At 46.9% G+C, this 22,770-nt stretch overlaps 1 protein-coding gene across 1 annotated transcript in view; it reads left to right on the top strand.

The window, feature by feature from the left end:
- Positions 1-848: 848 nt before the first annotated feature.
- cwc22 (CWC22 spliceosome associated protein homolog) overlaps positions 849-22,770 on the top strand; it is a 35,399-nt gene continuing 13,477 nt past the window's right edge. Inside the window, exons 1-14 of the mRNA XM_035522605.1 lie at positions 849-928; positions 4,596-4,695; positions 9,339-9,532; positions 9,786-9,841; positions 9,993-10,073; positions 10,179-10,451; positions 10,929-11,057; positions 11,621-11,789; positions 13,076-13,129; positions 13,373-13,508; positions 14,657-14,863; positions 15,945-16,007; positions 16,276-16,377; positions 20,147-20,231. Coding sequence (XP_035378498.1) covers positions 869-928; positions 4,596-4,695; positions 9,339-9,532; positions 9,786-9,841; positions 9,993-10,073; positions 10,179-10,451; positions 10,929-11,057; positions 11,621-11,789; positions 13,076-13,129; positions 13,373-13,508; positions 14,657-14,863; positions 15,945-16,007; positions 16,276-16,377; positions 20,147-20,231 — 1,709 coding nt within the window. The 5' untranslated portion in view covers positions 849-868. The remainder of the gene's footprint in view (positions 929-4,595; positions 4,696-9,338; positions 9,533-9,785; positions 9,842-9,992; positions 10,074-10,178; positions 10,452-10,928; positions 11,058-11,620; positions 11,790-13,075; positions 13,130-13,372; positions 13,509-14,656; positions 14,864-15,944; positions 16,008-16,275; positions 16,378-20,146; positions 20,232-22,770) is intronic.

The raw sequence follows: 22,770 nt of genomic DNA, 5'->3' as shown, positions 1-22,770 counted from the left end.
ACCTCCACATCGGATCCATCCGCCTATACCAAAGAACATAATCTTTCCCCGAGCCATCGGGCTCCCCCACCTTTTATTCTGTTACTTTAAGGACATTAAAGTATTTTTTAGGACTGTTGTGGTTATTTAGTTCAAAATGATGGAGATGTTTTCATTATACTGCTACTACCTATTTAACGTTTATTCAATTTGTATATCGCTTATAACACACATCAGCACGCGGTTTTACAGAAATCATCTATCCAGGCGTATAATGAGCAAGCCACGGCTACAATGGCAAGAGTTCTCACAGTTATATAGCCTATCATTTGGAGCCTTGAATTATCTGTTGCGATTACATTTACCTGACGCTTTTATCCAAAGCGATTTACAATTAGGATTGAACACAGTTTGAGTAATTGAGGGTTAAGGGCCTTGCTCAGGGGCCCAACAGTGGCAACTTGGCAGTGGTGGGGCTTGAACCAGCAACCTTCTGATTACTGGTCAAGTACCAAATCTTGATTTGTAATCTTCTGGATAGGACCAAAAGATGCCCTTTAATTTGGGCTACGATTATAAAACATATTTTCTAACTAAATTATACGCTTTTGATGTATTTCCCTCCGTCCCAGTCACCAATATTTAGCTCACGGGCAATTCAGCGGGCTTTTCGGAGGCTCCGTCGTGATGGTGCCGTGAGTTCCATGTGAGGAGAGAGCGAAGCGGATCCTGTGTCCAACAGACTGATTACGCTTGTGAAAACGTGAGAGCAGGAGACGTGGAAGCAATACAGAAGTGTGTGTGTGTGTGTGTGTGTGTGTGTCGGTCGGTCGTTCCGTCCGTAACGCGCGGGTACCCGTAGTAGTGCTTACGGAAGAAGACGGGAAACATGGCGGCGCAATCCAGCAAATCTGAAAGCGCGGTGTTGACTTCGCCTTCAAAGGACGAGGTATAGCGGCCATAGTGCGTGAATTATATACAACGTACGTTTAGTCGAACCGTTTGCTGCGGTATGAACACGTTTGTTAGAGCGGAAACGTTTCTAATTTGGCGGTACGGGTCGTCACAAAACTCGTGCACTCCCTCGTGCACATGGACTCGAGCGCGGTAACGTTCCTTCGGCCGCTCGCGCTTGTCGGTTAACTTGTCAGATCGCTCGGTGAGATTTAACGTGAATAACTTAATTCGTAGATGAGCGTCATGTTAACCGCTACATTTTAGTAATTAAACGTGTCTTGCTACTTAGATGTCTGCTTGTTAGCCAGTTATGTTGTTAGCCTTTTAGCTAGCGAGATGGAGCAAAGCTAAATGGTATTAGCTAGCTAAGCTAGCTGCTAACTATTTCAGACCTAGCGCACAAGATACGGCACTCGAGATAAGACCCGACCAAAAGGTGACGTTCTCTTCAATGTATGTGAGTGTCTAAGTGAGTTTGTTCCAAAATACCCTACACGTCAAATGTCAGGTTGACCTGGTCATGATTTAGCCGGTGACATTGTAGCATAGTTTAGCTCGCTAGCTGGCTCGTCTTTGTAACGTTCGTCTAACGTTAGTTACCCAAGGAACAAGCATCTTGAACCCTTCTAGTTATCCACATGTACACGTGACATTTATGCAGATCATTATTTGATGCTTGTGTAATGCATTGTTTTATTTTGATTTTTTAAAATAATTATCATCGAAATTAATTGTTATTCGCCGCCACTGCCACAGGATGTCTAATCGAGAGCCTTGATTTTAACTAGTTTCGTTGTTACTTTTCTGTGTTCAACGTGATTACGCAATTCACTGCGAGCGAGCCACCCTCTTCAGATTTGCTCAAACAGAAACCGTTTGTCTTCTTATGCTCTTAATATGCACTTAAATTACAGCCACCCAGGTCTCGGTGAAAGCTGACAGGTGGTGAATTGTGTGTATTTGTTAGGTAGGATAGCTAGCTAGTTAGTCAGATGGTTTTGTGGTGCCCCTAGTCAATTTAGTAACTAAAATGACTGACCGGATTTACGGTAAAGCTTCAAGGCAATAAAGAAGAGTTTGACCTCGTGCAAGGAAATTGGCTGTCCGATATGATCACATGCACGCATAACACACTTAGACGTGGTATACATATCCAAGCTACATTTAAGAAGGTTGCTATTCTGCATAATTATGGGAAATTAGCTCATTATTGGTTATTACAGTGTGTAGTTCACATCACGTCTTCAAAATGGTTATGGCTTTCTCTTCTGGCTAAATTTACAAGTGTTCTTGCTGGAATAAATAATCCAGGTATGTTTTTTTAGCTGCTGTGACTAGCATCACACTGCAAAACATTTGTGATGTAAGATACAAGTTTGAGAGTTTGCAGTAGAAGACTGAACAATGATGTCATAATAGCAGTTTTTTTAAAAAGATTGCTTCCAGGGAAAGTTTTCACAAAAGTCATAATTTTGACTTTTGACTAATTTTGACTAAAACACTTATAATTTTGTATCCCCCTTTATGGTGACTTTAAAGCCCATGATTGATGGATTGTGATGAATCTCCCTCTACAGTGGAGATCTGACTTGTAATGACCCACATATATCCTAGTTTTCTACAAATTGTAAATAGAAAAAAAATCGCTTTTTTCCTTGCTAGTCTAGAGCCACAGTTTCTTTCCCAGAGGTGTTGGCCCTCATTAACAGGCACCTCACACTTTAGCCTAGTTTTAGCTTGTTCCTGGTGCCTCCTTATTGCATCACACAGGACCGTTGCTTTGCACCCTTCAAATATACTCATCTATAGCATCCAGGTTTGTGTATGTATCAATACAAATGCCCATCTTATAGATGAATAAACATACCACTATCATGTCTCTCCAGACATTGATCTGATGTGCTTAGTTAACGTTCCTTCTGTCATATCTCTGTTCTTTTGTACCTGTGTTTCTGGTTTGTACAAATAATATTTGTGTTCTCTGTATATCTATAAATAGTCCGGCATGTCAGTTTGTTTGGTATGACCAAGGCAAAATAAACTGATTCTGATATATGCTGGAGTGTGTGTGTGTGTGTGTGTGTGTGTGTGTGTGTGTGTGTGTGTGTGTGTGTGTGTGTGTGTGTGTGTGTGTGTGTGAGAGAGATTTGCCTAAAACCTACACCTGCAACTCTCATATGATTGCCACAAATCTTGGCTAGCACTGCTAATTCATACAGGAGGGTGTCCAAGCACTGCTTCTACACCTCCACACTGACGTGCAGTTCCACATGGGGCTGAAATGAGTGAAATCACTGCAGAGCGACTGGGTCTGAGCAGCTCAGCTGTGAAGCCGTGTCCAAAATCACTTTCCCAACAGTGCTAAAATGCCTCTTCCAGCTCAGAGCCATTGCATATATTCACCCCTCAAGTCAGCAAGCTCATTGTCAAACTCCATAACCTAGAAGTGTCAGGGTGTTCTGCTCCTTTCTGAGAGTTTTCATTTGCATTTGGACATCCAGTCAAAAATGATTCGGCTTGGACGTGAGCAATCCTCCCACAAGAGCAGCGGCGAGGCCGACACCAGCTGGAGGGTGCGGCAGAGCGGGCTGATACTGCCAGGTGCAGCCTTCATGCTTGTTCTTGGGCTCTAAAGTGCTTACCTGCCTCTTAGTCCTGCTCTTTGTGCCTTTTTTTAGTGTTGACCAGGCTATGTGGCTATTAATAATTCTCATCCTGGATGTTAAGCTCCCAGCCACCTTTTCACTGTTCTCGCAGAGGAGATGAGGTAGCTTCCCCTTATCAGCCTGTCTGCTGAACTGCTGAATAACACAAGAGTCGGGGGTGGGGGAGCGCCGTTCCCCCCAGCTTGCAGAAATGCCCGAGACTTTGCTTCAGCCGTCACTGATGAGTAGAAGTGGATGCTGTTCATGAAGGCTTTTCTGTTTTGCAGAGAAAAGCAAATCCATTGCTGTTCTGCTCCTTGCACACACACCTCCACCACCCCCTTGTTCTGTTCTTTGGACTCACCACTGCACACTCTCCCACTGCCCCTCACAGCTGTTCTGTTCCTTAACACCCCCCCCCCCCCCCGTTCTCTTCTTGGCCACCCGGCTGCCCCCCATCTCTATTGGAGCCTGGTCCGCCTACAAGTCCAGAGGCCGTGCCGATGCATTAGTATCTGCGTCTGCTGCCTGCGGAACCCCAGCCAAACGGCAGATTGAGTTTTGATGGAAATGGAGTGTGAGCAGGCACTTTTGGCATCCCTGTAGAAATCAGACTGGACCTTTTTCTTCGCTGGTGCGACTGGGACTGAGTTCGGTGCTGCCCGCCTCTGGGCTGGGGCCAGATTGACTGTGCCTCATTCTGCCTGTAATTACGGTTCAGTTTCAATCAGCAGAACAGCTCCCCTTCTGCCCCCGACCCCTACGGCAATAGACGGAGTGTTTTCCTCGAGACCCATTACCGGCTCACTCTCACTCCCCTCCAGAGCCTGCGGCCTGCCATGCTGTCCTGTATTCGTCACGCTCAGCTGCCTGCTGTAGTTTTCCTGCTATGCCTATACAGGACACACACAGCTCCTAACAGATAACAGTGTGTTTTCTCTCTCTCTTTGTTCCTCACTCCTCTCTCTCTTGCTGTCTCTCTCTATTTTTTTTGTCTCTCTCCTTCATTCCCAGGACTCCAGACCAGGTGGGATGCGTCGTCCTGAGACCAGCAGAGTGTCCGGCTCCTCAGAGGAAGTAGAGCAGGGAGAACAGGAGCAGAGCGGGACAGCGGGTAAGACACACTTGTTCTCCACAAGCCACAGTTTTACGTCTCTCGGATTGCTCGACACTCTCTGACAGGGTTAATTTAATCTGTGTCTGGGGGTATTGTTGCCATTTCTGGTTTCCATAGCAAATCCTTCCAGTGGCCAACCAGTGTGAGCCGATCTTGATTTTGCTGAACCCAGAGCAGCTGGTGCTGTCCTGGACTGGTAGTGCGTGTCTCTACCTCATGCTGGGTCCAGTATGTGTGCAGGGTGTTTAATACATACACTCACCCCTTACCATTACCTGGCTGGCTTGGAGCTGGGATGGAACCAAAACGTTGGCCAGCTCACAGGCCTTGGGGGTCGGGTTTAGGAACCAAAGCGTTTGTTGCCTTGTGTTGGTGCAGTTGCGGGTAAATCATGCTTTTAATCACAGGGCCGTGGCTCCGAATCTCTGCGTGGGGGAACGTAGAAGGAAGCGTTTTGCTGTCCTCACATCAGAGCTATTTCTAACACACCCACATTTGTTTTGTCTTTTGTGCTGGACCGCCTAGCTGGACAGCTTAGAATGTGCGTTTTCACCCAGCGCATGACCAAGTCCCGTTGTTGAGACACACACACAGGCGAGGAGTCTGTCACACTTCAATCTGGCTAATGTTGGCCAGCAACCAGTGAACAATAACGGTGACATGCAGTGTTGTCCGTGCAACTGCTGCTTTTTGCAAATTGGTGCACCTCCGTGTCATTTTGGGATGGCGGCAGTGACTAGGTGTATTTTTGCTAAAGTCTTGTCCTTTCACGTACGTCTGTGCTTGAGGTTTCTTAATTGAGACATTATTGAAATGGCTCAAATGAAAGGGTGTGAGGATGTGCATGAATGCGTATGCAGCTAAATAATTAATGACCAGATTTGTCTCACCTGGTATGTATGTATGTTTGCTCTGCACTTGCCTTGCTAAGTTGCTGTCACAGCTCAGTCAAGCTAACATCATCTCACAAGCAGCCAGGGATTCCAGAGATGTTCGGTGATTTTGTGTGTGCTGCGTTCCTTTTGCGAGCTGGAAGGCATTTTCAATTGCTGACCAACTCCTTCCCTTTGTTGAAAAGCGCGTGGTGTCAGCATGGCTGTGTGGTAGCTAGCTGTCTCGCTGCGCTAGCAGCTCACACAAAGAAGTTGGCACTGAGTAGTTGGCAAAAGGTCATGAATGCCTTTTCTTGCCTGCTAATTGATCCTTGTTGCCTCATTCAGCTTGTAATTAGCTAAGTAGTTATACAGGTGGATTATTCCACAGTTATTATTTTTATTTACATTAACTGGTGGCTTTAATGGCTGTTAACTGTAGCTGTAACTAACACTTAAAGTACCAAGATGAGCGGATAAGCTTGGCAGACCGCAGGCCTCTGGGAAACAAAGCATTTGTCTTAGCATGACTTTCTTTGAAGATCTCTATGTTTCGCGTCATACTGGTGATGCGTCGTGTGGAAGATGCTCCGCTGTTCTGATAAATCAGTGCCAAGTTCTATTATTTGTGATCTGGCTCTGAAACCATTCCTGTCATCTAGACCACGTGTACATTGAGAGATACAGAACCCTAATGCATCAGTCCTGTTTTCCTGTTGAAGTTTTAAGTGTGATGGGATACAATTTAGCTGAGTGTAATGGTCATTCAGATGACCTTTGACCTCTACCCCATTGCAGGTGCAGTTATTGTGACCCTGAAGCCTCTAGTTTAACCTCCAGCACTCCGATTGGACAGCAGAGCCAGTCTGGTTCACGTGCGTTTGTTTGAGTGCTTTTTCAAGTATTTGATCATTTGTGTGTATTTAAGTCTGAATGTGCTCACGTTTATGCTGATCCTGAATTGGGAGGTTTGGCTGAAAAGGATGATGCAGTCAGTAAAATGAACTGGTAACGCAACAATTCCCAGTCAATAAGTATCAAATGCCCCCTGGTGGCAGGTTGCGAGCAACCTGCAATACTTTCTGAGTGTGTGGAAGTATTACTAAAGGTGGAGAATGCTAGTCACTTTAGCTCCTGTTCATGTCGGTGGGATTTGCTGAGCTCGGTCACCCCTGTTTTTCCTTAATGAGGATATACTTTCTGGAACATTTTTAGTCACGGTCTATGCCACATGAGTGTATGTGATAGAAATGTTAAGAAATGTCAGCGCTGATTGGCTGATGGTACCACAGAGAGTCTTTGCTGATTGGCTGATGGTACTATGCAGACTCTACTGCTCATGCATAAATACAATTTAGTTTAGGAGACAGGGGAAAAAAACTGTGTCCCCAAAGACATAAAACTACCAGGAAAAAGATTACGATAATAAAACCAACCAACAGAGACTAAACATTATTGGGGAATTGATTGTTTAGAGAAAGCTGCTGCTTTTGAATGATGGTCTGGAGAAGTAACATAATTGTATTTGCGCTAGTTGACCACTAGGGCTAGTTGGGTCCAGCTGACCCACCAAGCGCAGCGCTGAGGACAGTGGAGCGTCTGACTACTGCGTGTCCCCCACTCTCCGTCAAGGAATCATACTCAGTTGTTAATCAGACTGATCGCACTTCCACTACTGCCTCCAGCCTCTGGGGGGCAGTGCTGCTTTCATAACCAGTCGTGGGCTTTGCTCCATTTTGTAGGTCCATGAATCTGTTCTTGGTCTGGTCTGGTCTGGTCGTCGTGAAGAGCCTGCATCCCCCCCTGAACCCTCGCATGTTCTTACGTGCTCCGCCAGCTGGCCGAGACCATCTGCCCACGGCCAGCCTGCCTGTTATTACACTCCTGTCTGCACGCATGTGTCTGTGTGAGTGCGTGCTTATGTGTATGTGTGCATGCGTATGTCCGTGTGTGTGTGTGTGTGTGTGTGTGTCTTGGTGCTGTGGTGCTCAGACTGTGTTTTGGAGCTGTTGATTTATGATGTGTGAATTTGTTTGCACAGACACTTCTGGTTATCACTCCAAATGAAATGGTAATTGCGGTGCATTTATACTCACTGTCTTTCACAAAATGCTAATGCTGAAAAAATGAAAACAGCCATTTTATTCTAATGGCAGTGTTGAGAACTTTGCCTCTGTTAAAATGACCATTTGTGAAAACCCCTTCTGTTGTAATGGAAGTATTTGGAATGCCAACTGGCTTTAGCTGTGAGAGATGCCATCACAGCCAAAGATTTGAGTAAGGCAGGGAATTATGGGTCCTGGCTCCCTTTTTTGGGGACTAATTGCATGGGTAATGCCGCTGCACGGCCCGCTGACTCTCTCAGTTCATTATTGTGGCCCACGTGCAGGCGGTTGTTGTCCCTTCGCAAATCAGAGGTTCCTGCGAGCTGACCTATGTCCGTTTGGGTGGAGGGGTCATGTCTGTCTTCAGCGCTGTGACCATAACCAACCCAAATCTGCTTCCACACTGCTGTGTGTCAGAATGTTTATCTTCTGCTGCATGTTCTAGAAATGCGGTTCATCACAGTTCGTTTAGCAATTTTTATATCTCTAGTGGGTTTTGTGAAAACATATGGCTGCATACAGATAGATTTAAATAAGGAAAATGAATTGCGGGACAGAAGTGCTTTCGAGGTTGTTGTCAGCGTAGTTTGGATGTCTCCCGGTGGGCGTGCCGTGCCTTCTGTCCTCAGAACTGATTTGCTATCTTGATCCGGAGCGTCTGCTGCTGGACCTCCAGCACAAGTACTGCCCAGGTGGCCCAGCACAGCAGGGCCCGTGACTTCACTTTTAAGGTGGTCCTAACCGCAACCTTATGAAATGTCTTGCTGCTAGACAGCTTGCTACATTACATTAAATTGAATGTGCAATTTGGTTGGTATAGTCAATTTATCCCCATAAGCCCCGTCTACCATGGGCGTTATTCCGTCGTGGTTTTGTTTTTTTGTTTGTTTGTTGTTTTTTTGGGTTTTGTGTGTGTGTTGTGTTCCTTGCAGAGACTACCCGGCAGTTATTGCTTGGTGGAATGGCAGGTGTGCTATAAGTCTTCAGTCGAACATCAAATAACTTTTGTTCGTTATTGTGAATTTACTTCTGCATACTGCAGTGAGGTGCAGCCTCCATGCATCAAGCTCTGGCTAATTGGTGTATGCAGATTTGTGGCATAACCCATATGTTTAGAACCCATCTCTGCATGTTAATCTACCTCAGACACAGTCAGTGTGGGAGCCCTTCTTGCTAGCTCACATCAGTAAACGGTATGAGTAGCATCTATCAGAGAGCGTAAAAGAAAGCAACTGCTAGCTTATCTGTCAGTTGTCTGTGTTTTTTGTGTCTATTGATCGTTTGTTTGTTTCGGAGAAGATTTCTTGTGCCCCATAGTCCCACCTCTCGTGTGGTTTTCCACGGTGTGCACAGATGAGTGGTGTTCTTTACTGTTAAGTTGTTTACAAAGCAAGTGTGAGGTGGCTGGTTAGTTTAACGCTGATTCTCCGCTCTCAAACACTCTAGCTGTTCCCTCGGAGTTTACCAATTTTATGCTAAATAAACCCAAACAAACAAGTTTGGCTTTAACAAACGACATTTCTTTCCTCTTTTGGATGTGTACCTTTTTGATTCCTTCTGTATTCATCATAGCCTGTGCCGGTGCGTTTCGATTTTTCACCTGCTCCCTCTGTACCTCACTCATTCTTTCTTTTTCTTTCTTTCTTTGATTTTTGTGTTCCAGAGGGGGAGTGCAGCGGCGGGGGCGGGGCGGCTGATGGGGCTGGTTCTGGAGGGGGCAGCCCAGCACAGCCTGGCCCGAGACACGGATCTGGATCCAGTGCCCCCCGGGACCTCAGCGACTCCGACAGCAGCAGTGAGGAAGACAGCGATGACGGCGCAGCATGCAGGATGAAGAGCAGAGTCGCACACATCAGGGTCTGGAGCGCCTCCATGAGCAGACAGACAGCTTTTCTTTAGTTTTTTCTCCCCCTACTGATATGCCTGTCTAGTACTAACATAAACACAAGCGTTTGTGTGCTGCCAGCTACAGTGAGTTTGAGGACGTGATGTCGTCAGTGTTGCAGGGACTGACCTGTTTCTGGCACGCCATCCTCAGCACCTTTGTGCATTTTGATTTCAGTTGCTGCTGTTGAGACATTGCTGATGTGCTTTGTCTTTTCGCTTCCAGCGCGGTTCCCAGGACGACGGCGGCAGGGCCAGACGGCGGAGTCCCTCTACAGACAGGTTGGCACCGACTGCACCTTGGACCTCTTTCTCGCTGTGTTGATCTCTCTCTCTCTCACTCTGTTGATCTCTTGCTGCTGTTCGTTCTCTCTCTCTCTCTCTCTCTCTCTCTCTCTCTCTCTTTTTGTCTCTCACTTTTTGTCTCTCTCAGGGAGGAGAGTGGAGGAAGGTCACACTCTCGCTCGCGCTCCAGGTCCCGGTCACCCCGCAATAGGTCGGACTGGCAACGCAGGTAGTGAGGAGTGTCCTGAAATAACACACCACAGTTTTATTTGAAGCTTTCTTGCTTGTTTTATTGCTATTGTAATCTCTCTCCCTTTTTTGGCTCCTCCTACAGGTCCCGAGAACGAGATATGGAGCGCGCCGAACGCCGTTCCAGCAGAGACCGGGACCGCAACAGAGGGGAGCGCAGGTCCAGCCGGGGCCGGGATTGGGATCGGCGGAGAGGGCGGTCCGCCTCCCCGTTGCGGCCTGAGAGGCCCCTAACCGACGAGCCGCCCGTCAAGAAGAAGAAGGAGGAGCTGGACCCCATCCTGACCCGCACGGGTGGAGCCTACATCCCCCCCGCCAGGCTGCGGATGATGCAGGCCCAAATCAGTGACAAGAGCAGGTCAGGGGGTTGGGGGCATCAGCCAGGCGATAATGCAGTGGGTGGGGCAGGTTGTAGAAGTGCAGTAAAGAGACTTGAGTAGTAACTGAGAGTGCGCGCGTGCCTTGGAATACACAGAGAGTGTGTGCATGTTACTAAGCTTGACACATTAACCTGTAACATTTCCAATTCTTAAAAAAATAAATAAATAAATTTAAGGATTTAGATTTGAAAGGTGGGAAATGGAGCACCTCCAAACATCACCTAAAAACTCATCGTTATTATCTGTGCGTTTAGATTCACCTCACGGTGATTACTGAGGAGAGATTTAGTTTAGGCAATATTCCAGGTCTTCCAACTGAAAATTTATTTGAGTCTGACGACTCATTCCCTCATAACAGTTTAATATATTTTTTAATAATGACCATAGAGTTATATGTTTTAAGTCAGCTTGCTCGCTCCACGTTTTCAGCTCCGATTTTCCTTTTCTCTTTATAGTTTGGCATTTCAGAGAATGAGCTGGGAGGCCCTAAAGAAGTCTATCAATGGTCTCGTCAACAAGGTGAACGTCTCCAACATCGGAAACATCATACAGGAGCTTCTGCAGGAGAACATTGTGAGGGGCAGGTAAGGCACGCAATCCCCCACACGCCAGCAGGGAGGCAACGTCTTTGTGAAGGTCGCAGAACACGCACCACATTGAATGTGCGCTGACGGACGGAGGAGTCCGCCACAAACACACTCCATCCTCACAGTGCTAACAAGACATAATTGTCTTTTATAAAATAATCAACTGGTAGTGTTTAGGTTGTTGTGATTTAATTTTCATGGTCTCACTCTAGTACTTTAACTTGACACATTGAACATTTCTAATGCAGTGATTCATGTAAATGAAAATAGTCTATGCATGTAGGTAATCGTGTAATTTATCTGTATCCAAATAAAGCTGCATATTTTTGGGCTAAAGAGCCAGCAAATCTTGATCTTTGTGAAGTGGAGGATGCTGTTGGCTGGGCATCGTGCGTTTCCCAGGGCAGCCAGTGGTGATAGTCTGCCATGTGTGTCCCATGTGTGTTTCAGGGGCCTGCTGGCCCAGTCTCTGCTCCAGTGGTGATGGTGTGTGTGTGTGTGTGTGTGTGTGTGTGTGTGTGTGTGTGTGTGTGTGTGTGTGTGTCCTGTGTGTGTCTCAGGGGCCTGCTGGCCCGGTCTCTGCTCCAGGCCCAGAGTGCCTCTCCCATCTTCACCCACGTCTACGCTGCCCTGGTGGCCATCATCAACTCCAAGTTCCCTCAGATTGGAGAACTCATCCTGAAGAGGCTCATCCTCAACTTCCGCAAGGGCTACCGCAGGAACGACAAGGTGAGAGGTCACAACATGGCAGCTTGCTCTGACTGCTCCTGCACTGCGCACTGCCTTTTTACGCTATCCACAAAAGAGGAAAGATTAAAGGAAAACTCTTTACTGATTTAACGTGCCATGCCTTAATGTCCTAAATTAAATCTGAAATATTAATGCTCTATGTGGATGTTTTTAACACGGCACAGGACACTCAAACTGTGTGTCAGAACCTCTTTTGAGTTCGTAGATTTAAGTTGTCAGGAGCTTTGATGATGTCCAGCACATTCAGGGTTAAACACCTTATTCTCTTCTCTGATGTGCTGAAGGCGCTTCTGCTGTTGACATTCACTTCTGTATCATTTCTGTAAAAAGATGGCTTATCCTTTCTTTAAGCGTGGAGAGCATCAGTTAGCACTGGAGCAGAGGTGGCGGGGTGGACGCAGGCGCTGGAGGTGGCGGGGTGGACGCAGGCGCTGGAGGTGGTGGGGTGGACGCAGGTGGCGGGGTGGACGCAGGCGCTGGAGGTGGCGGGGTGGACGCAGGCGCTGGAGGTGGCGTGGTGGACGCAGGCGCTGGAGGTGGCGTGGTGGACGCAGGAGCTGGAGGTGGCGGGGTGGACGCAGGCGCTGGAGGTGGCGGGGTGGACGCAGGAGCTGGAGGTGGAGGGGTGGACGCAGGAGCTGGAGGTGGCGGGGTGGACGCAGGCGCTGGAGGTGGCGGGGTGGACGCAGGAGCTGGAGGTGGAGGGGTGGACGCAGGCGCTGGAGGTGGCGGGGTGGACGCAGGCGCTGGAGGTGGAGGGGTGGACGCAGGCGCTGGAGGTGGCGGGGTGGACGCAGGCGCTGGAGGTGGAGGGGTGGACGCAGGAGCTGGAGGTGGCGGGGTGGACGCAGGCGCTGGAGGTGGCGGGGTGGACGCAGGCGCTGGAGGTGGCGGGGTGGACGCAGGCGCTGGAGGTGGCGGGGTGGACGCAGGCGCTGGAGGTGGAGGGGTGGACGCAGGCGCTGGAGGTGGCGGGGTGGACGCAGGCGCTGGAGGTGGCGGGGTGGACGCAGGAGCTGGAGGTGGCGGGGTGGACGCAGGCGCTGGAGGTGGCGGGGTGGACGCAGGCGCTGGAGGTGGCGGGGTGGACGCAGGCGCTGGAGGTGGCGGGGTGGACGCAGGAGCTGGAGGTGGAGGGGTGGACGCAGGAGCTGGAGGTGGCGGGGTGGACGCAGGCGCTGGAGGGGGTGGCGGCAGAACAAAACGTCTCTCGTGCTCTCCTTCTATGAAACATTTTTCACATTCTCCTTTTTTTTGTGTTTTAGCAACAGTGCCTCACGGCCTCCAAGTTCGTGGCCCATCTCATCAACCAGAATGTGGTAGGAGTTACAAACAGAACTCAAACACGAATAATCAGTTGACCGTGGTTTATAGCTCTAGACGTTTCTTTAATGTGGGGAGATATTTCAGGCATATCTGAGGTTTGAACTTATACCACAACAGGTTTAATATTGTAATAGAGACCACAACTTTTAGTGAGACAAGTCAAAACTGTGTCTTGATCCGTCACATTCTGGCGTTGTTATTTTTGTGTGTGTGTTTGTGTGTGTGTGCGCGCAAAGGCTCATGAAGTTCTGTGTTTGGAGATGCTGACTTTGTTGTTGGAACGACCCACTGATGATAGTGTTGAGGTGGCCATCAGCTTCTTAAAGGAGTGTGGCCTCAAGCTCACTGAGGTCTCCCCCCGTGGCATCAATGGTACGTGCCAGCCATCCTTGTTTTTTTTGTTTTTTTTATCATTTAAATATCATTGTCTAGCTATCAATTTATCCTCTGAAGAAAGTATTTTGCCTTGATACAGAAATTCTTAGGAGACCTCCTCAACAGGTGTAATGAAAGTGATGCTATTCTTTACGTCTGAACAAGACAGTATTACCTTTTCATTGGGTTTTCTTTATGAGAACAAGTCGTGCGGCACGTTTGAGAGTAGAAGAACCATCGTGTGACTCACTTTCATGTTTCTAGTAACAGAACTCAGGGGAATCCCAGCCGGTTTTATTCCATGGAGTAGCCTCGGTCTGTTGTCTGGATGTGTCTGCTGCGAGCTGTATTATGACTTTGACACCTGGGTTTTCAGACATTCTGTTGCCTTGAGTTGCCCTTTGTTACCCTTGACGCTGTTTGCTTTAGTTTCGTCTCTTCTCTTGGGTTTGTGTGTGTTTTACAATGCACTGTAGCATAACTGGGGATGGATTTTTGCTTTAAATTGGATTAACTGGAGTTTTACTGTTTTCCTGACAGAGATCTGATGCACCCTCTCTACTCTTTGTGTGTGTGAGATATAGATAGTAATGTTATCACTAGTGAGTGAGGAGTACATTGTTACGAATTTATCCACATAAATGAAAAGTGTATAATGCATAATAACCATAGTGTGTGTGTATGTGTGTGTGTGTGTGTGTGTGTGTGTGTGTGTGTGTGTGTGTGTGTATGTGTGTGTGTTGTCTGCTGGTTTTATGCGGTAGGAGGGCATGGCCATCATAGCCCGCTGTCTCCATATTATGCTGACATGCACACACTGCTTATCTGTTCATTTGTAAGGAGGATTAACATTTTGCTTAAGAAAGGAGCTGTTTTTTAATTTATTTTGATGATCTCTGCTGTGTACCCATGGCATTGATGAGGCTGGACTGGTGTTGTAATTTTTATTTTATAATGCAACTCATAGCTGAATAAATCAAAAGTAACTGAGGGCACACAGCAAACTAGGCTGGTGGTCTTTCTGTCTTTTTCTTTCCTTCAATCCTGATGGAGGGGAGGTCAGGGGGCCAAAGTTTGAGTCATAGTTTACTACTGTGATCACTATTTATGTATGATTTTATAATTGCACATTTTTGTTTTTTTAGCCATCTTTGAACGGCTGAGGAATATTCTCCATGAATCCGAGATCGACAAGCGCGTGCAGTACATGATCGAGGTGATGTTCGCCATCAGGAAGGACGGCTTCAAAGATCACCCCGTTGTCCCGGAGGGCCTAGACTTGGTGGAGGATGAGGACCAGTTCACTCACATGCTCCCCCTAGAGGACGAATACAACCTGGAGGATGTGCTGAGTAAGGATGCCCGTGCTCCATGTCCCCTCGCCTGGCACTGAGGTGCCGGCTGGTCCCGCAGGGACGCTGACTTCCCTCAACCTGACCGCTGAGTCGCGTGTTTTAGCTGAAAAATCAGCAAACCGTGCTGATCTGGCACAGCTCTTCAAAACCAGGTTGAAGCGGATGGCAATAGCTCGACTCGGGCCGTGTTTGCCTTTCCCAAATCTTGAAAATCTCATGCATTGTTTTTAGCATGTGCCGATGTAGTGTGCAGATGTGTGCTGAGCAGAGCAGCCAGGTTCCTTTAGGTCCGGGTCAGGTGCCGAAGTGAGTGGCCGTGCCTCAATTATTTACACATATATGCGTTCTGATCTTGCTGAGCGCATCGAATATTGAATGATGAATTATGATGGGTTATATTATCTGATGATTTCCTTGCTCAAACGTATCTAATTAATTTCCTAATTTAACGAGCAGGATGAATAACTGATGGTATGTCAGAGCAGCACAATTACTTGGAGTTGTGTAGCCGGGCAGGCTGGGACGCTCGGAGCTGGTATGTTTGCGTGCTCTTCTGCCTGTTTGCCAGCATTCTCCCATTAAAGGCCTGGCAGTGGTCACCGGTGCGTGACTTCTCTCTGTCTAGCCTGAGGGTCGTCGGTGTGTGACCTCTCTCAGTCTAGCCTGCAGGACAGGTTTTCAGGCACAGTGCAGAATCTCAGTTCTTTGCGTAATTGGAAGGACGTTTACTCTGACATTTAAGCCTTTGTTCCTTTCTTTTTGTTCAGTGTCCGTGTAATTTAAAAATCTATTTATTTATTTGGATGAGGAGGGATTTGGAGACAATCGACTTTAACGGAAAGGCTGAACATACAGGCCTTCAGTGCCTGAGAACCAATAAGAATAGCCAGTGTCTCATTAAGTCTCTTTTAGGAATTAGGCCCAATACTCAATGAGTTTTTTTCATTGCTAATTTCATCTGATTCCATCTAGCTTGCAAGAGACTTCACTGCTGTAAAATGTGTAATTGCAAATGAATTTTTGTGATTAAAACAGAAACAGTTGGTTTTATTTATCAATTGAAGTATTTTTTTAACAGATGTCTTCAAGATGGATACTGATTTCTTGGAGAACGAAGAGAAATACAAATCGATTAGAAAGGGTAAGTCAGCGTGGGTGACGGGTGACTTTTCAGAGACTCTTTTAAAGAGATTTCCTTACACTTTGCTTGGTTAGTCCCTATGTAGTTGGCCTTAAACGTGTCAAAAGTAAATATACAACCTCAGTTCTGCAGTGGGATCAAATGTCAATCGTAAATGTCCAACTTTAGTTGTGTAGTGGGGAATGGTGAAACTTTGTTGGACTGTGGCGGGAAATGGAGGGAATAAGGGATTCATTTGTCCGCCTGACCTTCCGACTCACCTTCACAGAGATCCTGGACGAGGGAAGCAGTGACTCTGGTGATGATGCAGAAGGGAGTGATGAGGAAGAGGAGGATGAAGATAACGAGGAAGATGGCGAAGCCGGAGAAGGTATTTGTTGGCCTCATGTGGGTAGTTTAGCGTTTCCTTCCTGATGTTGACGTGTGGTTGATCTCTCCAAGTTAGTTGGTTTATCATGAGGGCTGCGGAAATCAACTTTTATTTTTAGTTATAAACAGCAGTACAGCTGGATCAGTGAGGAAAGAAAATCATGGTTTTTCAATTTAGGAAAATGGTCCTTAATTATAGTTCTCAGTGCCTACACTCCCTGAAGTGTTGCGAGAGACTTAGTTGATTTGTAACAGTGGAGAGGAAGATTTAACAAGTATGGGTTTCCAAAATTGGCAACCTAGAGTAGTCATCTGTGAATGTAAGTGCATTGGGACTATGTTAGAGATTCATAACGAGGGAGCACACTTTAATAATCCAGTGTGCGTGTCGCCCCCTGGGGGCCTGGAGCTTGTGCAGGACCTGAATCAGGACCTGTGCAGAGGCCCAGCAGGAATTGCACCTGTCTGGCCTCATTGTGCCTTGCAATGATGAGTCTTGTAACTGGGAGTGCATGGCAGTTTGGATATTGCAGCCTGGTGCTCTTTTAATAATCCACTCTCGATGCTCATTGGATATGAGGTGCACAAGGTGGACAAGCCTAGTCCTACGAAGCTTAAAATGGCACAAGAATAAACCATGTTTTCAAAGTCAGACATATAAGGTGCTCCTCTCGATAACCTACTGAAATTTGGTGAAATTCTATGTGAAACTATTGCATGATGGTCTAATAGTAAGAAATTAATATAAAAGACAAAATATTTGGAAATGAATTGCAGCAGTCTTAGGGCCGTGTTAATAAGTAAGGGGTGCCTCGCCTCTGTAGTCGGGAAGTGGGTGTGATCCACATTGTTTTTGTAGGCAGATCTTGGAGCTCTCATGAGAAACGAACCTAAAAAGCACTTCACTGGGGTTACAGTAAGGTGGAACCATGGAGGAATCTGAAGGTCATTAAGAGCATCTCGAAATCGATTCATGAAGATGTAGTGAATGTTGAGAACAGGTGAAGCATGCTCTCTTGTTCTCGGGCGTGTCAACATTTTCACTGCAGCTGTTTACACGGTGTAAGCTGGAGATGGAGGTCTCTAGTAGGTTAGAAATGAATGTTTATCACTATCTATGCTATAGAGGGAATGTCAGGGACCTTGGAGGGGGTAGTATGCGATTTTGCAAACTACTTATGAGGTTCTTAATGTCAAAAGTAAAAGTTTTTTAAAAAGTTTTTAGGCCTAACAGATGGGGACTCTGGGTGCACTAGTGCAACATTTCTCAGGTTGCCATTGCCAGTAACTAGGAAATCGATCATGACCCATCCAGGATTTCCAACCTCTAGATACTTGATCAAGGAGTTGACATAGACATATACACATATGCAAACGCAAGGGAATGTATTTATTACTTATCCTGGCTAATGGGAGCTTGTATATATTAAATAGTGTTGGACCAAGTGTCAAACTCTGAGGGACATAGGAAAGAGCATCATGCTTGGATGAGTGAGTTCCAGGCACTACATATTGCCCACAGTATTAATGGCTACTCGGAACCAATTTAACACAGGCAGATAGGCCAACCCCGTTTTGTAGCTGATGAAGACATATCTTGTGTTCCTAGATCCATCCTAGAAAAGCTTCAAATTCAGTTGGTAATTTAAGAGGGAGACTGATCTTGTCTAGACAAGAAATTTAAAGTTCATATAAGTTATTGATGATTAATAGCTTAACATGGCACAAGATTAAACTACATTTTCTTTTTTAAGACAGACATATCAGGTGTCCCTCTCGATAACCTACTGAAATTTGAAATGCTGTAGACCATAAACTATAGAGGTATCGCACATCTCAGCCACTGGGAAGGTCTGTGCAGGTAACGGAAAGGGGGATTTTGTCCGATTATCAAGCCCAAGATTCCCGTTGAGCAATGAGGGTTCTGTCCTAGTTATGGAATGGCTGTGGTGGACCACCTCTCTATCACTCTCAGATAGCTGAGTGGGCATGAGATTGCACCAGTCCTGTGTACATGTGTTTTGTGGATCTGTAGAAGACGTACGACCACGTGTCCAGAGATGTTCTGTGGGACGAGCTCTGGCAGCTTGGCGTCGGGGCCGCTAATGCGGGTCGTTTTCAAGAACCGTAATGCGGTCCCTGTGTTTTCAGAGTGTTGTTTCTGCATTCTTGGTGTTAAACTGCACATGAAATGCCCTATGTTTGACCAGTTTTGTACAAAATTAAGTGTGTTTGAATTAAGGTGTACTTATTTTGAGAACATTTTAGATATAAAGCAATTACATATTATAATAAACTTAAGTTTGGTGCTGTTTTATGATTTCGCTCTGCCTCGACAACTATGTAAACCTCCAGAAAGCAGCAAATTATCTGTGAAACCTTGATGTATTGTTTATCTTTAGTAAATAAGATGTCTGATAATTTTAGTTTTTATTGCCATTCGTTAAAAGTGCAGACAGCTGCAAATTTACTACGACCAAAGACTCCACCCCTCGGCTTGGAATAAACGGGCCATTTCCAACCAATCATGCCACGCATTCAGAATACGTCTGATATATTCAATATATGTTCAATATTCAATCAGCATACATCTGATATGTTCAATATATATTCAATGTATATTGAACATGTATATGGTGTTAAACCTCCTATTAATTAATAGTAATATTGTTTGTTACCTATATGCCAATAAGGCTGTGTCTATGTACTGAGGCAAAATGAATAAAATGTCAATAACATTATATTGCTATTTTTAATTTAAACTAAAAATGTAAGTTTTCATAGACAGCCCATCTCATAACGTCACATTCTGCATGATGACAAGATGGCGATACACTTGTCAAAAAATTTTATTTTGATCGTTCCTTATTTCGATGCAGTTTCACTGACACTGTTAAACCTATCTGCATTTTTAAAAGTGGGAATCCGGGAATCCGTTCTGCCAGCTATGTCTAGTGTGTCATGTCCTCTTTAAATCCAGCTCCATGTGGGTGTTGGGCTCTGTCGAGGGTGTGCCACGCCTCCACTCCCCATGATATTCATGGACAGGGCGGTGAGGCGTCAGGTGCGGGGACCGGAAGGTCGCCTCGCTGCTATTAGTGGAAGATTGTGAAGACGCCAGAAGGACGTTGAGTTCTTCCATATGCACTCGAGTGATTTGCAGCTGAGTGTGAAGCGCTCGGTATGTAGATCAGCACCTCCAAGTCTGAGGCCTTTTCAGCTCCCAGAACAGGATATGGCGTGCTCCCTCCTGGGGAAAGGGGGTGGGAATCTCATCCAAGCGGGGGAGTTTTAAGTGTCTGAGGACCTTGGTCACGAGTGATGGGAAGCGGGTTTGTGAGATCGACCGTTGTTTGCTGCAGCTGCAGTATTGCAGTCACTGTACTGGACTATAGTAGTTTAGATGGTGCCGAGATGTAAAGTGAAGCTCTCGGCTTACCTGTCGATCTATACCTCCCGCCATATCCCCTCCCTCCCCCCCACCTATGGTCATGAACTCTGGGTAATGACCGAAAGAATGGCATTGCGGATACTGGGGTTCAAAATGAGCTGGGTAAGGTAGTTCTGATGTCCCACTGGAGGTATTCCAGGCACGGTTAACTGTGGGGAGGCATCGGGGTAGACCCCGGTCCTGCGGGATGGACGTGGGAAAGAGTAGGATCGCATGGCTGGCACTCCCTGCTCACCGGCGCCGTTCCTGTGGTCGTTCCCGCCTGGGCCACTCACTGCCTCTCTCTCCTCTCTCTATCCTCTCTGTCCTCTTTATTTAGATGAGGCCAAAGTCACAATTTTTGACCAGACGGAGGTGAACTTGGTTTCGTTTCGACGCACCATTTATCTGGCCATCCAGTCAAGGTGAGTACTCGCACATACATACATACATACATACATATATATATATATATATATATATAAAATATACACGCACAGATACTCATGTCTCTGTCCAAATAAATGACCATGCTTGCTGAGGAAATCTCAGCAGAATGAGAGTGATTTGTAATCAGGAATAGTGGGTGCAGGTCACTGATGGCTGACGCCAGCGCAGGTTTTATACATGGACACGGAGCAGTCTAAGAAGGGCAGGTGTCCCTCAGGTTTGGACAGTTCAGCGCCTGACTGGGATTGGAACAATAATGACAGGAATAACGCCAGGTTTGCTTCACGGGCCAGAACCAGACTGGGGTGCACATCTGGTTCCACACGTGGGCGTTTTCTGGTTGAGTTTTGGCGCTGGGGTGAAAGTGCACACGCAGACGTCGTTAAGCTCAACTTGTACGGCGACCGGCCCGAGGCTTTACCAACCCTGGTTGTGAGGAGGAGTTGAGAGGGAGACCAGCTGTAGTGGAATGTGTGAGGGTGAGGGTCTATTGCCAACCCAAATGTGTGTCCACCAATGTGTGTGTGTGTGTGTGTGTGCGTGCGTGCGCACGCTGGACTCAGCCCCAGGCAGCAGATGCGCCCCGCTTTTCGGCCTCCTTGGGTGCAGAGCTGCTCTTTGAGTGCTTGGAGTGGGAAGCCTTTGAATCTACTGCCCTCCCCCCAACCCCTTTGGGGCCTGCTGTGATCACATGACCACATTGCTGAAAGCCCTGCCCCTCTGTTGCAGAGCTCTGTCTATTGCATTCCCTCCACCTTTACTTACCCTGCTTGCTTTGATTCTCGGCACTCTGCACGCGCTCCCAGCATCGCCGCATCTTCAGACCGCCGCTGTCCCCCAAACTCACCCCACCGCAGGCTGGGCTATAAATCTTTAATTGCTTGTTGGATCTGTTGGCTTCTTTACACTGTAATGGGACAGGAAAGGGGGGAGGGGGTTCTGTTCACTGCTGGATCCGACTCGTCTAAAGCGACCACGCCCACTCAGCCCTTTGAGTGAGCTTATTGTGGCTACGTCTCAATCACAGCTGGACAGTGCTGAGGGGTTTCACCCTGTGACCACCTTCCCATGACTGAGGATATTTAGAGGTTTAATACACCTGTGAGCTGAACAGCAAGTGGTATTAGAATTGATCAAATTCAGGCTTTTGACATGCTCAAGCCCAAGCTAGAAAGTTATATTTTGATCATTAGCTGAGCAATTTAGCTGCTATTGACTGCATGCAAATTAATATGTAATGAGTTTGATTAAATTGTTTGATGTTTGACAGTAGTAATTATTGACTCATTTTATGCTTCCAAGGCTCAAACATTGAAATTCCAGACACCCACATGACACGCATGCGCACAAACACGTATACACCCAAACACGCCTGCGCACAAACATGTATACACCCAAACACGTACACAAGCTTGCACACCAACCAGCACATGCACACACTCCTTCCTAGCGCCTCCCAGTAGCAGTTGGTCCTGGCGTAACACCGCAGGGAGAAGTGCTCTGCTGCGTGACCTAGTCGGAAATTAGATTAGCCCACTGCCAGAACACACAGCGCGAGATTCGCTCTGTGGTGGCTGCTGTCAGCTCTGTCACTGCAGGTCTGTCCGGTTCCCCCCGTCCATCGCGGTAAGCCCCCCCTCCCTGACCGGATGGTGACATGTTTCCATACAGACCCCTGTCACCGGTTGATGATGCAACTGTGTTTTCTTGGTGAGGAGTGTGTGGTGTGTCTGCTTTGACCATAAAGGGGTGAGATCTATCCCCCCAAACCCGCCCCTGCCACTGTCTGGTTGTCGAAGGGCTCTTTCTGCTGAACACAGAGAGGCACAGGAAGGCGTCTGTGTCTGTACCCTCCCGAGGGTCAGAGCCTCTGCGTGTCACGTCCGTTACGCGCCACAGACCAGCAGAACTGACAGAGACCAGATAACTTATGTTAACCCTGTGGTGATGAAATTGAGCACATAATGCATGAATATGTATGTAAATTGTAGAATTAGGAGACAGCCTGGAAGTGGGTTACCATAGGCTATAAGTTAACCAAAGACAAATGTACTATTACATTAAAATACTTTTATTTCCTCTTTAATTCTCAAACTGAAATGACTCTGAATTGCATGGAGAGTGGGTCTGCTACACACAGGCTGTGTGTATGTGTGTGCGCGCGCAAGAGAATGAAACTGTGCAAACCTGACACACATGCTAAATTCTGACAATGTGTGAGGGAGATTTTGGCTGTATGAGGTTATTTATCTGAAGGCCTCATGCCTCATTTATCTGAAGATCCTCTCTTCTGCTGGACCTGAGCTGACCACATGTAAAGATGAACTTTTCTGTGGTGGAGAGTCTGCTCTCTGTAACGTGCATTAGGACTTCTAGCAGCTGTGTTTGTTGCTCTAGCGGCGATGGAACCTAGCCAGGCTGTCGGAGGCGGAGCCTTTCTGAAAATGCGATGCTTTCCAAAAATGTTTACGTGATAAGAGACGCTGGCTAAATGCCATATCAGCCTCTGTTTAT

The sequence above is a fragment of the Electrophorus electricus genome, chromosome 2, assembly GCF_013358815.1.
Source record: "Electrophorus electricus isolate fEleEle1 chromosome 2, fEleEle1.pri, whole genome shotgun sequence".
NCBI lineage: Eukaryota > Metazoa > Chordata > Actinopteri > Gymnotiformes > Gymnotidae > Electrophorus > Electrophorus electricus.
This window is presented reverse-complemented; position numbering and strand designations above follow the sequence as displayed.